At 32.6% G+C, this 15,165-nt stretch overlaps 1 protein-coding gene across 1 annotated transcript; it reads right to left on the reverse strand.

The window, feature by feature from the left end:
* Nucleotides 1-62: 62 nt before the first annotated feature.
* On the reverse strand, nt 63-11,891 carry LOC134711526 (acetylcholine receptor subunit delta-like). The gene is made up of 6 exons (XM_063572157.1): nt 11,722-11,891; nt 9,807-9,982; nt 5,658-5,702; nt 4,145-4,269; nt 2,804-3,339; nt 63-2,179 (listed from the first exon to the last, which is right to left on the reverse strand). Exons 1-6 carry the CDS (start codon nt 11,759-11,761, stop codon nt 1,860-1,862), a joined length of 1,242 nt encoding a protein of 413 aa, XP_063428227.1. The 5' UTR covers nt 11,762-11,891; the 3' UTR covers nt 63-1,859.
* Between the last annotated feature and the right edge of the window lie 3,274 nt (nt 11,892-15,165).

Raw genomic sequence — 15,165 nt, forward strand, 5'->3', positions numbered from 1 at the left:
ATGCAGCAGAATCGAAACAGGGTATTAAATGGCTGATTCACATTAATTGTCAATTGCACAATATAGTTTATTAATGTTCGCACATTTTAATATCGACAGATCAAGATACATACTCTTTTACTCTTGTATTGTATATCCTTAAGATTGTCATTTATATGCCGGAGCCGGCAAAATAGCCACTGCCTATGCCTACATTAACTATTTCATCATAAACAATAAATTGATATATTAACTACAAAAAATAAAAATGATAAAGTTATGAATTACATATTATTAATGTAATTTCTATAAAGAGGAAATGAAGATATGAATGAACGAGTAATGCTTACGAAAAAGTTACATGATTGATTGAATGATCGAGTCTTGCTGAAGAAATAGGTCACAATTGGTAATTTTTAGCATCAAAACTCGAAAGGTAATAGCCAAAGATTCGAATTATGGTGCATTTCTTTCTAACACAAAGGACGGACGCAAACAGCTCAGCCCGCACATATTTTGATCATTTGTTTCATGTAACATACGTTTGCAAAGTTTACATAAACTTTGACTAACTATGCAAACGCTAAAAATGCGTCTGCAGTTTGTCGTTTGTCGTTTGTTTGTACAAACGCTGCATTTGTTTCTAACTTCAACCTGATTAAACGAAGTATTTGTTTCTACGTTTGTAAAAAATTCTGAATATCAACAACATGTGCATGCTTTATTGAAAGTTCAAACAGGGTCATTACAGATTTATCAAACGATGTATTTGTTTCTACTCATGTAGCGTTTAGAAAACAGCATCAAACGCGACACAACGTTACAAAATTTTGGATAGAAAGAAATGCGGCCTTATTATGTATGTTTTGTTCACGCATCGTTGTAAATATAACGGAATTTGATGCGACTGTCATACAAGTGAGAGGTTTAGCGCTATAAAACCATGTTCAATCCACCATTTTCTACATTTGAAAATGCCTGTTCCAAATCAGTTATATGGCAGTTGTTGTTCATTCGTTTGATGTGTTTTTTAATTTGATTTTGTCATTTAGTTAGGGACTTTCCGATTAAATTTTCCTCGGAGTTCTGTGTTTTTTGTGATTTTACTTTTTAGTATATATGCGGAATATGTCCATTAATTTACTGAACGATACATTTTTAAGAAAATCGTTTCAAATGACTTAAGTTTTTTGTAAAAAAAAAAGGTCAAATTTCAATAATCAAATCACATCTATTCACAATTTTATGTGACATTTGTCTACTAGTATATTACATTAGAAGACAATAACAATAAAAACCAAGGAGTTAACAAAGACTCACAAAACCAAAGGACATTTACATCAATACTTATAAATGATAAATAAGAAACAACACGAACTCCACTAAAAACCGGGAGTGAAATCAGGTGCTCCGGAAGGGTAAGCATTTCCTGCACCGTATACGGCACCCGTCGTGTTATTTCTTTGTTCAGTTCGGTAATGATGGAAGAACTGAGATGTGTATATGCAGGCAAGTTACACATGTGACCACTGCCCTAGATGCAGGTGAGTTACACATGTGACCATTGCCCTAAATGCAGGTGAGTTACGCATGTGAACATTGCCTTAAATGCAGGTCAGTTACACATGTGACAATTGCACTAAATGCAGGCAATTTACACATGTGATCACTGCCTAAATGCAAGTAAGTTACACATGTGACCACTGCCCTTAATGCAGGTAAGTTACACATGTGACCACTGACCTAAATGCAAGTAGGTTATACATGTGACCACTGCCCTAAATGCAGGTAACTTACACATGTGAACACTGCCCTAAATACTACGATATAGTAGAACTTAGTTGAGTATATGCAGATAAGTTACACAAATGATCCCTTCCTTAAGTACTATGATAATGAATAATGTATGCTACAGTGAGAACAGAAGTAACAACAGATATTAAAACAACGTAAACAAAGAAAAACACAGTGTCCATTCCTTCAGCTACTATTTGCCATGTAAGTTTGCTGTCTTCGTGTTGGTATTCTCCTACATCTGTTTTTTCTAATATCTCAACATCAACTTTTGAACGTGATACACATTTGAATAAAATCTTGTACACTTTATGAATTTCACCAGTCGCGTAGTGCGCACGCAACACAAATATGGTCAAAACTACTGACATTGCAGCAAGAAATAAAACAAACGCCAGGTACAAGGCTGAAAAAGAAAGAAAAAAACACTTTCTTATATCAATATATTGAGACAGAGTTCAAAATGGTTGTTTATCAAATAATATCCTTGTTATTAACATTGGATTGTTGGATCAAAAAAGATGAAAGTTCGGTTGAATTTTTAAACTATCAGTTAACCGAGTATTATCCGTTACTGAAATTTCCAAATTGTGACCACATTATAAATGTTGAAAAGAACAAATCGAAAATATCATGGGAGCTATGAATAATTATATAGTTAAAAGAAAAACAAAAGAAATTTAAAAACTACATCACATTGTTTAAAATTATAAATCACGAGTTGTTTCATATTCCTATATTTTACTTCTATTGTAAGACTAACTTGCGCCAGGACAGCGATTAAAACATTGAATAAAAACTACTCCTTTGCATGAAGTAAACTTTTTTCAGCGTGGTTATGAATTTTTTTTTAAGTGGTTTACCTTATGTGAAATTATCGTGTACAAATAAATATTGCCCGGTCTTTGAGATCAGAAAAATTATGTATACTTAAATAGATAGCAAACGGAGACAAAAGAGTTGGGAATATTTAATGTGCCCGGTGTGACGGTTTGACGGTTTTGAGATCAGAAAAATTGTGTATACTTACACAGGTAGCAAACTGAAACAGAAGTGCTGGGAATATTTTCCGAAATGATTGACAGATATACAGCATAAGCGAGAAGCACTGTTAAAGCAAATCCGTTTCTCTCGCCAGAGTCGACAGGAAGTTTGAATACCATAGCAATCAAAATTGCCATCAAAACTACTGGAAACAACGTGTTTATAATGTGGAAGATTGGACGACGTCGAAGTTTGATATCGAAATCAACACTTGAAAACGAGGCCTGACCAATTGGGGTATCCCTGACTTCTAATCCTGATGCGGACACGAGGTCCCATTCTCCATTTTCTGAATAAAAATCTAAGATTACAGGATCCAAAACCAGCGTTAAAGATACCTCGTTGATTGTGTAGGCCTTCGAACTAACTTTTAGTTTGCAGTCTTGTGTATCTAATGGATAATACGTGGTGTCAGATTCACAGCTTACTACAAAAATGCTCGATGGGCTCCAAACAATTTTTCCCCGGTTTGTTATACGCATTGGTGTTGATTTGTCGCTGATTACTCCCATATCCTGTATCCTGTAAGTAAATATTAGATCATCATAATGTCATAATATAAAATTAACTCTATTATATCTAATAATAACTTCTATAAAGACTTGTGCAATACAGAAGACCAATGGTTGTCAAATGCTTGACGGTGTTTTACTTGATAAATGGATTTTTCTGCATAATTTTAGTAAGGAGATAATTGAATGATATCATTGAAACACCACTCCACCAGAGACTATTGACATAAACGCAAGGAACTATAGGTCGCCGTACGGCCTTCAAAAATTAGAAAAACCCATACCGGATAGATCCGGATACTAGTGGTCATTATAAAAGGCCCCGAAATGACAAAATCCACGGTAAAACAATTCAAACATGATAACTAGTAACGGCCTAGTTCGTGTAGATAAAAACAATGAACGAAATAAAAATATATATATCATATACAACAACTCAAACGACATGCAACCACTGAATTACAGTCTGCTGGCTTGAGACAGGAATAAAATACATAATGTAGCAGGGTTAAACATGTTGAAGGCACTATTAAATTATCACATGAGAATCTACCCGACAAATATCCTTTCATTTTATTTCAAAATGCACAAACTTTTAAAGTAATCATGCCTTGCAGAATGTATCAAAAAGTAAAATCACAAAAATACTGAACTTAGAAAAAAAATAATTCGGAAAATCCATAATCACGTGGCAAAATCAAAAAACAAAAAAAAAAGAACAATTTATATATATATAAGTTTCATAGATGTTAAAAGGCTGTTATACCAACTGAGGCAATTGATAGATTATTTGATAACATAGGTGCTCTACTTACGAATTTTCAATGATGATTGACGGTCTCCAAACATATTCTTCGGTACTGAATAAAAAGTCAACATTCCCATAATCCTGTGTGGTGTTAGTAGGATCCGACCAATCTAATCTAGGGTCTCCCCAAGTCTTCAGGTAAAATAAATTTAAAATCAGGTTAAATAATTTAAAAAAACGTGTTGGTAAGTTTTAAGTTCTCAATTAACTTGCGATAGCTTTTATCACACATTGATATCAGAGGCGGATTTAGGGGGGAGGGCAGGGGGCCCGGGTCCCCCCTTTTTGGGAAAAAAATTGGTTGCTTATATAGGGAATCATTGAAGCGATTGGATATGCAACATTTAGAGAGATGGAACAAGACGTGAAAGATCCACCGCAATTTTGCTCGAGTCCCAAGTAAAAAAGCCTCTGGCTTTTGTTAGACTTGTGTGATGTATTTAGTTTTGGTTCATGTCAATGATTCTTCGTTTAGTGTGACGTCTATTTTCGCTGTTATACATAATTGTTTATAGACAAACTAAACCCAGCCTCCAGGTGAGGGATTTTCTTGTTGCGTTGAAGATCCATTGGTGGCATTGGGGTGTTTTCTGCTCTAACATCGGGTAATCGCGTAATCCAGAGGCTTTGCCAAACCTGCATATAATTGAGAGAGACAGAGACAACATTTGAGAAGTGAACGAATTTATTACAACAGATAATAAAGGGCTGCGCTTAAGTGCATGATACGCCCGTTGCTTTTTTAACGAAAGTGATAGTTATTGTCCCAAAATTGGAAAATCCCCCTCTTTTTTAAGCATAAAAATTCATAACACGGAAATGTAAAATCTGAAATTTATAAAAATTGAAAGGGAGCTTACATCAATAGATATAATCAATTCACCAAAGTTTCATGGACATTGGTGAAAGCCTTTTTGAGTTATTGTCCGAAGTGTTGAAAATCCCCCCTTTTTTATGAATAAAGCCCCATAAATCCAAAACTTAAAATCTGAAATTAAAAAAACGAAAGGGAGCTTACGTCAATAGATATAAACAATTCACTAGAGTTTCATGGAAATTGGTGAAAGCGTTTTTGAGTTATTGTCCGAAGTGTGGACGACGGACGGACGGACGGACGGTACGACGGACGGACGGACAACGGTATACCATAATACGTTCCGTCTAAAAGATGGGCGTATAAAAAAGAGTGGATGCTACTCCAGTGTGTGTGGTGTTTTTTTTTAATAAAATAGAATACACAGGGACATGGGGTATCCAAATATCCGTACTTGCATACTCAGCAAAACAAAACACACAAAAAGTAAAAGAACAGCACTTGTATTACATCTCATTGTTACAATGAGACCTTCAACTCCTAGCACCGGTTATATTAGAGTTGTTTGCAATAATTTTTTTGCTTTTTGATGGGATGAGGGTGATTGTTGTTTTCTTACTTTGTCAAAACATTTGTGTTGTGTGTCTTCTTCAAATTCGTAGTTTATTTTATAATTTCAGTTCATTAAAGTAGTCAAACTACTTACAAATGTTAGATATCCTGATATAGACAGTGCCTGGTCTTTTATGTTCTGAAAGAATAAGCATATTTTCAGTACAGATTTAAACTGGTATCAATCATTACAACAATTCATTTACAATCTTAAATGTTTCAGCACCATTATATATCACTCCTTTTATTGTTCTGTATAACAATCTAGATTAAAAAAGGCAGTTTTGTTATTCGATACAATGAATGAACTTTTATCAGTAAATTGAAAATCAAAAGATGTATGAATATGCATATTACTACACACCAAAATAACATCATAGAAAAATGCCTTCATTATTAATTATTTCTATACATTACTGTGTCAATATATAATCTAAAGTTCACATTGAATATAGAGTATATTACAAAAGAAGTGAATTGTCATGCATTTATCATTACAAAAGTTCTCGAATAAGTTCCTTATAATAAAACAATAGCAGTACATTTTTTCATAAGGTTTGGTAAATGAAGGACACATGTTTTATTATAGTCAAATTAGCCGTTGAAGTATATAATATAAAACATTTTCTTTTTTATAGTTGACTTTGAAGGATCGTATGACGTTTAAAAATGAATTCAACTGAAAAAGTAAATATTTTCCCGTTACAAAAATATTTGTTATACTTATTGTAATGGTGTGGTCACGTTTCTCCAACATTTGGTAATTAGACTAAAACAACACTAGGGATTATGGGGTCCTCTTAAGGACTGGACATTGATATATACCTGTAATTCACCTGTTCTTAACCAAAATATTGTTAAAAAGGTATATATGTTTTAAAAATATATATTTTTCAATAGTCTCCCAACATTGTAAAAGTCGATTAAATTTTATTAAATTTAACACAGTGATGTAATTTTTTATTTTATATATAAAAAAAAGATGTAATAAAAAAGAAGATGTGGTATGATTGCCAATGAGACAACTATCCACAAAAGACCAAAATGACACAAACATTAACAACTATAGGTCACCGTACGGCCTTCAACAATGAGCAAAGCTCATACCGCATAGTCAGCAATAAAAGGCCCCGATAAAACAATGTAAATCAATTCAAACGAGAAAACTAATAAATGGCCTATTTCGTGTATAATATAATGAAAGAAAAACGAATATATTACACAGCAACGACAACCACTGAATTACAGGCTCCAACACTCCTCCTTATCTTGAGACATTGGTGCAACAGAACAATAAAAAGAACTGTGCAAAAACATAAAACAAGCAACAAATATTCTAAGACTAAATTATCAATCACTACACATTGATAATATAAGACTATGGTTTTTATGAATTCATGGTTCACTTAAACTCCGGTGTCCGCAACTTGCATTAATTGTTCAAATCGAAAATACATGTATGTACTAGTAGTGAACAATATTCACCAAGCCAGATCCGACAGTTATAAACACTATATAGATCACGACGCGACGTGATGTACCCAATTTATATCAACTCCGTTTTTGTGGAAAAAGTGGACAGATATACGACTGAGTGACTCTTTCATCTGTTAAGACAGCATACCATGAAAGCTGGCTTCGGCTCTTGTGATATATACAGACAAAACGACTTAGTAGATTATATGGTTCTTGGCACTAGAAGACAATAGCTTTCGGTGACTTGGCTGTTTTGCATCGGTTTACATTTTACATCTACATGTAGCACAAATGCAAAAATATATCAAGTAATAGAATAAATTACTAAAATGAGGAACAGTCAGTGAACATTTCCATTTTTCATATTACTTTTAATAAAAACAATCAAAAAAATTTCGAGATTATTTCGTGATATTTTTTTATGAAATTATCAGTTTGATTAGAATTTCCCTTGTTTATATAAGGATTTTGTTTGTTGAATAACCTTTTTAATTTTGTTAATCAAATACGGATGAAAATAATTACGTAACAGTTTCGGGTTATTCTCGACCAAAAATATATGGTTTGTAACAGTTAATGTTTTGATATAAATATTTTTTAACAATATCCCTTTTTACAATATTTTAGTTAAGACCTGATATAAGTGAATTACAGGTATTTATCATGATGCCAGTCCTTAAGAGGACCCCCTAATCCCTAATGTTGTTTTAGTCTAATTATCAAATGTTGGAGAAACGTGACTAAACCCAAAAAACATGTATAATAGCTCAGAGACATATCAATGGATTACAATGGTTTAGTCACGTTTCTGCAACATTTGATAATTAGACTAAAACAACGTTTTTTGTGTTTCTTTGAACTTGTGACTTTTAACTTCATATGTAAAGTACTATCCCTTATGTAAAAATATTTCAACAAACAATGTTTTGCTGTTTTCTCCATGGTTTATTTCGTCTTTTAATATTATACTAAATAAGCCACATAAATTGAGATATGATGTAAACTTTAATATAAACAAACATCTAGAGGTCAAACACATTTTTCAACAGTTGTAAGGTTTTACGACATCATATGCCTGGCACATGTACATGTCCTGATCAAGTTTATCAAAAGATCATCAAAAATCAAATCTTTAAAAAAAAAGTTCAAAAGAATAAACACTATATAATAGGGTGTCAGACTTGGAACATATACATGAAGCAAGATTTAACTTAGTTTTTAGTATTCCACCATAAACCTTCAATTTCGAACAATAGTCAATGAAATAACGGAAAATACAGAGCAGAGCGTACACGAAAGAAGGTCTAAAAGATTTTGATAACTATAACACAGATCCCAATAAAACACCTGTACTGAAGAAAACAATAAAATTTAGCGTTCAATTATAAATTGTACACGTGAGAACACTTACACTACAATTTTCCATATAATCAATGTTTCTAGGAGACATATCTTTTTATATAAATTGTCAATCGACTGTTATTTTCGAACTTGTCAAACTATATATATTTTTTTCTATAAAAATCAGGGAAGAATCGTACACGTGAGAACGCTAACAAGACAGACAGACGGACGGATGCCTGAACACAGACGGACGGATACTTACCAGACCGGTACTTCTATTTCTATTTCTATTTCAATGCACCCTGCCCGGGAAGGGAATAATTTCACAGTTTACCAGTATATGATATATGATACTATAAAACTACTAAGAATATGAAATAAATAAGTCATATGTGTTTTCGATAAAGGTATAATCAGGATTAATAATGCAAAAAAATAAAAAAGAGTCGTGGTGAATACGTCTCAGAGAAAACAACTCAAAAACACAGCAAACGATCTCATATCTGAGATCTAGAGGTCGATAAACGGTCTTCAACCATAAAAAGGATTCGAACAATAGTCATGATAGTTTATAAATCTTTAACATAATACAATATCAGCGTATCAATATAAAAATACAATATGTCCCTGAGGGCGTTTGGCCGATGGGGTATGTCTAATTCACACCATGATATTAAAGTTGATTCTTAACAAAAGCTTTTAATCATTTAGAAGACATGAAGAAGGTGTTTCATGCATTTGACCTTATTTTTGGATAATCATCAAAATGAGGAAACGAAGTGTTACTGCCAATGATACAATTATTTATAAAGATCAACAAATATGAGACATATAACCGGTCACAGTGCAGATTTTAACAACGAGCAAATACATATATCTTAAAGTGTAATTATATAAAGCTATAAAAGTTCTAGGTATGATAATTATAATGAATCAATTCGAAAGAGAAAACAAACAGTATGATTTATAGTACAACAATGAACGAAAAAAAAAACACAACATCATTAACAGTGGAAAACAACAACCATATATTCGACAAGTTCCTAGCAAAATAAACTAATCATAGATACCAGGACTAAAATTTGTATATACGTCAGACGCGCGTTTCGTCTACAAAAGACTCATCAGTGACGCTCGCATAGGACGTGATCTTTAGAATGTAGCGAAATTTTTCATGTTTATAAGCGCCCAAAACCTTCCTTCATCTGGGACAATGGTAGAAATAATTTCAGTTGGTAGGAGCTTGATAGGTACTAATCTAAAAGAAAAAAACACAAAAAAACCCATATAAAACATAACAAAAGAAACAAGGTGCCGATCTGAGATGATGATAGCAGGATGAAGGCAGATTTATCTAATTGCATGGTATGAATTTTACTGCAAAATAGGAGACAAAATCATATCATATAGTAATAATACTTACCAAATCGTTGATTGTAAGAATTGTAATACTTATTCTTACTACAACTTTTTGCTCGGGTCTTTGCAAAACTTCATAGTTATTAGTAGTGAATAACTCTGCTCTGAGTGCTGATTCTAAGCTAATGGAATAAGTTGGTCCACCAAAACTGGATGGTACAAATACTAGTGCAAGTAGTACTTTAAAAAAAAAGATATAAAATACTGAAACTAAATAGTTTATATATGTGAAAAACAAAAGTATGTAGATGTTTCTACAAAAAAGGAAACTATTTATAGATCTGCAAGTAACAAAAAGTAAAATCACAAAAATACTGAACTTAGAGGAAAATCAATTCGGAAAGTCCATAATCACATGGTAAAACCAAATAACAAAACGAATCAAAAACGAATGAACAAGAACTGTCATATTCCTGACTTGGTACAGGCATTTTCAAATGTAGAAAATGGTGGATTAAACCTGGTTCTATAGCGCTAACCGGCCTAACCCTCTCACTAACAAGGCATTACAAAATTTCTGCAAGTGGAAAACAGTAAAAAAAAAACGCCTACTTTTGATGTTTATAGCTGGCTCAGGCTGATACATTTTCAGCATTTTGAAAGATTTTCTATTTCAAATCTCTTAAAATTATAATTTTCAAACATGGAATATTGTATTATGTCTGTACCAAAATACTTAGTACAAATATAGTACTGTAAAATACAAGTACTTGAATATTACAATAATTTTAAAGTAAAGAAATAGTACTAATATTAAAAGTAAATTTCAAGTACTACATATTTTTAGTACAGAAATAGTACCTTTGCAAAAGTAGCTGTGTGCCATCTAATGATCATAAACAAACTTTCTATCAAAGTTTAGTAGAAATCGAGGATAGTATAAGAAAGTTATTAAAATTTCAAAAACTTTAACCATGGAGTGAATAATTGTGGTCGCCGACGACGACGGAATGTAGGATCGCTATATGTCTCGCTTTTTCGACATAAGTCGAAGGCTCGACAAAAAATGGAAATGTAAATTATGAAAAACATTCATATTTATATATATAGTGCAATCATTTACAATATAAAAAAATCGCAAAGGCTTTTAAAAAAAACTACAGGCTTTGGCACAAAATGACACATACTCGAATTTTATTATGATTCATGGATCAAAATACCAGTTTCTGACGGCTTGTCAAATTAAAAAAAAATTCCAATGATTTAAGATATAATCTTTGAAGACAAACCAGCAAAGGTTAATGTGCAACACGATGATTTTGATATTTAAAATAGTGAGAACAATTAGAAACAACAACTATAAATGACAAAGGGGTAGGTCCGGTAAAGACCGATTTTGGCCTCAATTTTCAAGTTCATCTAACGAAAGCTTTTAGACGCTTTTTAAAAACTTAAGATTATATTTGCACAATTTTGTAAAACTGCCATATTTTTGGGCCAAAAAAGGGTCTTACTGAACATACCCCTTCACAAATTTCTATAGTATTTTATTGCATCAAAATTCAATCAAAGTTCTTCCGTCTCTAAAATTCAAATTTTGTAAAACTGCCATATTTTTGGGCCAAAAAAGGGTCTTACTGAACAACAAATTTCTATAGTATTTTATTGCATCAAAATTCAATCAAAGTTCTTCCGTCTCTAAAATTCAACCAATAATATGTATATTCAAAGAGATATTAAACGTTTTGTTTCCTGGGTTTGAAAGATGCGACGATTTCAACTTACCAACAAGTAAAATCCCAAAAATACTGAACTCCGCAGAAAATTCAAACGGAAAGTTCCTAATCAAATGGCAAAATTAAAATCTCAAATTCATCAAACGAATGGACAACAACTGTCGTAGAGAATTTGTTGTAAGTACAAATTAAATAATAAATTTAGAAATTCTTAGAGACGATATAAAAAAATAATACACTTACCATATAATGTTAGGTGAAACGGTCTATATTTCCAATCCATTTAAAATTTAAAAACTCGTTCAAAAAGTAAGAAAATCTTGTCAACTTGTTTATATATTCCTTTTCGCAGATATATAATGATATTTAGTATTTGTCATAAGCTTATGTAGTAAGCTGATCGTTATTACAGCCAGGTCATTAAATGGATTAAGCTGATTTTTTAAAATCTATTTACGTGCTATTTAAATTATTTCTGAAGAACGTAATCAAATACCTTTATGTAGAGCAAATGTACGATTTCTGGTTCTTGTCAATACCCTCTTGGCATCATTTAACAACCTGCTTTCTAGAGACAAGATTTGCTTCCCGAAAAATTAAAACGGAAGAGCATATATTATAAAGCAGTAGACTTGGCAAGATTTTCGTTTTTAAAATAAGACAGTTGGATTCCACTGTATTTGTTATATTTGATTATTGAAAATGATTTAAGATAAATAACCATAGCATTGGTCACTATCATGACCTAAATGCTAACTTCGTTAGGGGAATATAAGAAAACATATAGTAACGATAATAGATGAAAGTTGTGTCCTTTTATATATTCTGTATGCACTTATATGCTTATATATAAGGCCAACTACAGACAGTTGTTGTCTACTTTTATTTTGTCATGTAATTTACTTCATCTCATTGTTTTATGTCGGTGCCTAATTTGATATGCTGAAATGGCCATGTTTCTGATTTCTATAAAAAGTGTACTTACCATATACAATAATAAGCTAATTGTATTTCTAAGGACAAAAAATAACTATTCCGTGTTTGTATTTGTTAAATTCAGGACTAAAATATCTTGCAGCCGTTGCAAAAGCCTTTATTCAAAATTGTTTTATTATATGTGTAATTATAATTAATACTGAGAGCGAATTGCTTACTTATTTTCTGCGATCGTAGGCACTATAGTCAACTTGTAACTAAATTCATTTTTTGTTACACTCCGGTTAGCGCACTTTCTATAGTAAAAAATGTTTTTTCTTGATCCAGTAAATGACCTGCGTTATTATATTAAAACTGGTTCCTACTTAACTTATACTTTTTGCATTTAGTTATCTTTATATCCGATTATGGTGCATAGTATTTGGGAATTATGCCAATAAGTTGAATGGAAATAACTATTTCTCGATCGATTGAGTTTTTGTTTCGAAATACATATTCTGCATGATATATATGGGTCCATTTTCTGTATGATTTATGGGTCCTTGATCTCTGAAACTATGACTCCTTGTTACACACATGTCTCTTCCTACACGAAACTTAGGATTACACGTCTCCGTTAAGAAACTTTTTACTATCGAATCTGGAAAAGTCCAGGTGAACATATACCTATACCAGAGTAAAAAAAATCAGTATTCTCCCTGGAACTATTTACTTGTCCAAGATTCTCCGAAAAAAAAATGACTACTTCTAAGTCACTATATCATAAAAATATGCTCAAAGTGATTTAAATTAGTATGCAATGTTATTTGTAGCTACATGTCACAACAAATCTTCTTCCTTGCTATGGACTGCATTTCTATCAGAATGTAACAAGTCGGACTATCCACAAAACGGAGAATGAGACAGCAATTCTAATGTAACATTACAAATAAAACATTCCGAGAATTTACATTTAAAACTATGTACAAGAATAGTTTGACAGTCGAATGTTGGACTAATTGTGGTAAGTCATTAATGAATACTTAGAAGAGTCTGAGTTAGTGACCTAACACAGTACCTTGTGGAGCCCCTGATAGTGCATATCCCAGTGATGACTGTTAGCCCCTTGTAGTTTATGGTCTTCTGAGAAACATTTTTATCCATTTTATGTTTCGTCTCTAATGCCTTAGTGGTTCATTTTTATTAAGTCTTAGAAATCTGCAGCGTGGGACTTGTTAAAAGACTTTGCATTATTACGTCCACTTGATCTTTCCCTGATTTCAGTTGTTTGGAAATTCCTTCGATTGTTAAAATCAGCTGTGTCTCACACGATCTACGAGCTCTAAATCAATGCGGGTTGTCTTTCAAGATATAAGTATGTTCCAAAAATGTGACGATTGAGCTGCACATGATGTGTTCGAGAACTTCGCATGAAATAGAAGTGAAACTGGTCGTTTGTCAATGGAGGTTTGATAAAGATAGGAAATGATGGTAGTCATTTCATTTACTACTTCTTTAAGTATAAGTGATGGTATGTTATCAGGTCCTGTGGTTTTGTGTTGTTTAAGGTTCTTTCATAGCTTGGTTACACCAATTCTGTTTACTTTAATTTTCCCCATGGTGGGATATGGGCTTGGTCCTTTGTCTGATATGCCGCTCGTTTCCTCTTTAGAAGACTGATTGAAATAGGTCGTTTAAAATTTGAACCTTTTGTTTTTTTGAGAGCTTTCACCATGCAAAAATCAATCATGATTGTTGGTAAGGACAGAAACACTCATGTTTCTTATTGTTTATGGTTGTGTAGATCGCTTAGAATATTCTGTAAAATTGCTGCCGACAACATCTTGGATGTACTTTCTATGAGTTTTTTGTGTCTCCTTTTGAGTGTTGGTTTTCAGTCTTTTGTAATTTTCCCAGTCGATAGAGTTGTAGGTTCGTTTAGCTTTAGAGTGGTCTCTTTGTTCTTCTTGCCTGTGTTTTATCCATGGATGTGAGCGATTTAATTGAATTCCATATTGCCTCAACTGTCTGTTCTTTTGATTTATAGAATTGTTCACCGAAGGCATTAAGGAAAATTTTAATTGCTTTCATGTTAGCCTTTCATTTTTGCCACAAGAAAATCTATTTTCGCGTTGGCTTAACTCGGTTTGGTTGTATAGCTGTCACACAGTACTATATCATGATCACTTTTTAGTCCAATAGACGGAAGTGGTTTACAACGTATCATAAAGGAAGAATGACTTGTAAGTATAAGGTTGAGTTTGTTTTAGAGTCTCGTAAATTTTACCGTTACACTGCCTATCCACATACAATTATCTTGTAAACCTGTCATGCAGAAGTTCTGAGGATCACAAACTCAAACTAAAACTGAGTTTTATAGCATGAACATGGGGTCAAAGTCATATGGAATTTGTCAAGATTTAGATCATGGACTCACTAACCAATTTACAAATGAATATCTCATACCTGTGTTGCATATAAACTTTGTATCAGATCCAATCCTGAATATTTTAAGTAAACCTGCCGTTGGGAGCATGAAAATGAGGTCAAGGTTAAGGTCATGAGAAATGTGTCAGGATTCAGATGGACATATACTAACAATAAAAAATCTCATATACTTGTCTTGCATATAATATATACTAAGGAATATACCCAATCCTCACACAGAAAGGACTTATGAGCATGAGATCCAAGGTCAAAGGAATGGAGGAGATTCAGAGGGACTTATACTTTCATCAAATTTGATAATTTCTCCTGCATAGCAGTATCCTG

This window comes from Mytilus trossulus, chromosome 3 (genome assembly GCF_036588685.1).
Source record: "Mytilus trossulus isolate FHL-02 chromosome 3, PNRI_Mtr1.1.1.hap1, whole genome shotgun sequence".
In the NCBI taxonomy this organism is placed as follows: domain Eukaryota; kingdom Metazoa; phylum Mollusca; class Bivalvia; order Mytilida; family Mytilidae; genus Mytilus; species Mytilus trossulus.

Bases quoted from the DNA above. Each gene is read 5' to 3' on its own strand.
- LOC134711526 (XM_063572157.1), bottom strand. From the start codon at position 11,761: ATGGATTGGAAATATAGACCGTTTCACCTAACATTATATG. The intron at 9,983-11,721 runs GTAAGTGTATTA...TTTTTTTTAAAG, and splicing joins GTTTCACCTAACATTATATG to TACTACTTGCACTAGTATTT. The intron at 3,340-4,144 runs GTAAGTAGAGCA...ATTTACTTACAG, and splicing joins TCAATCATCATTGAAAATTC to GATACAGGATATGGGAGTAA.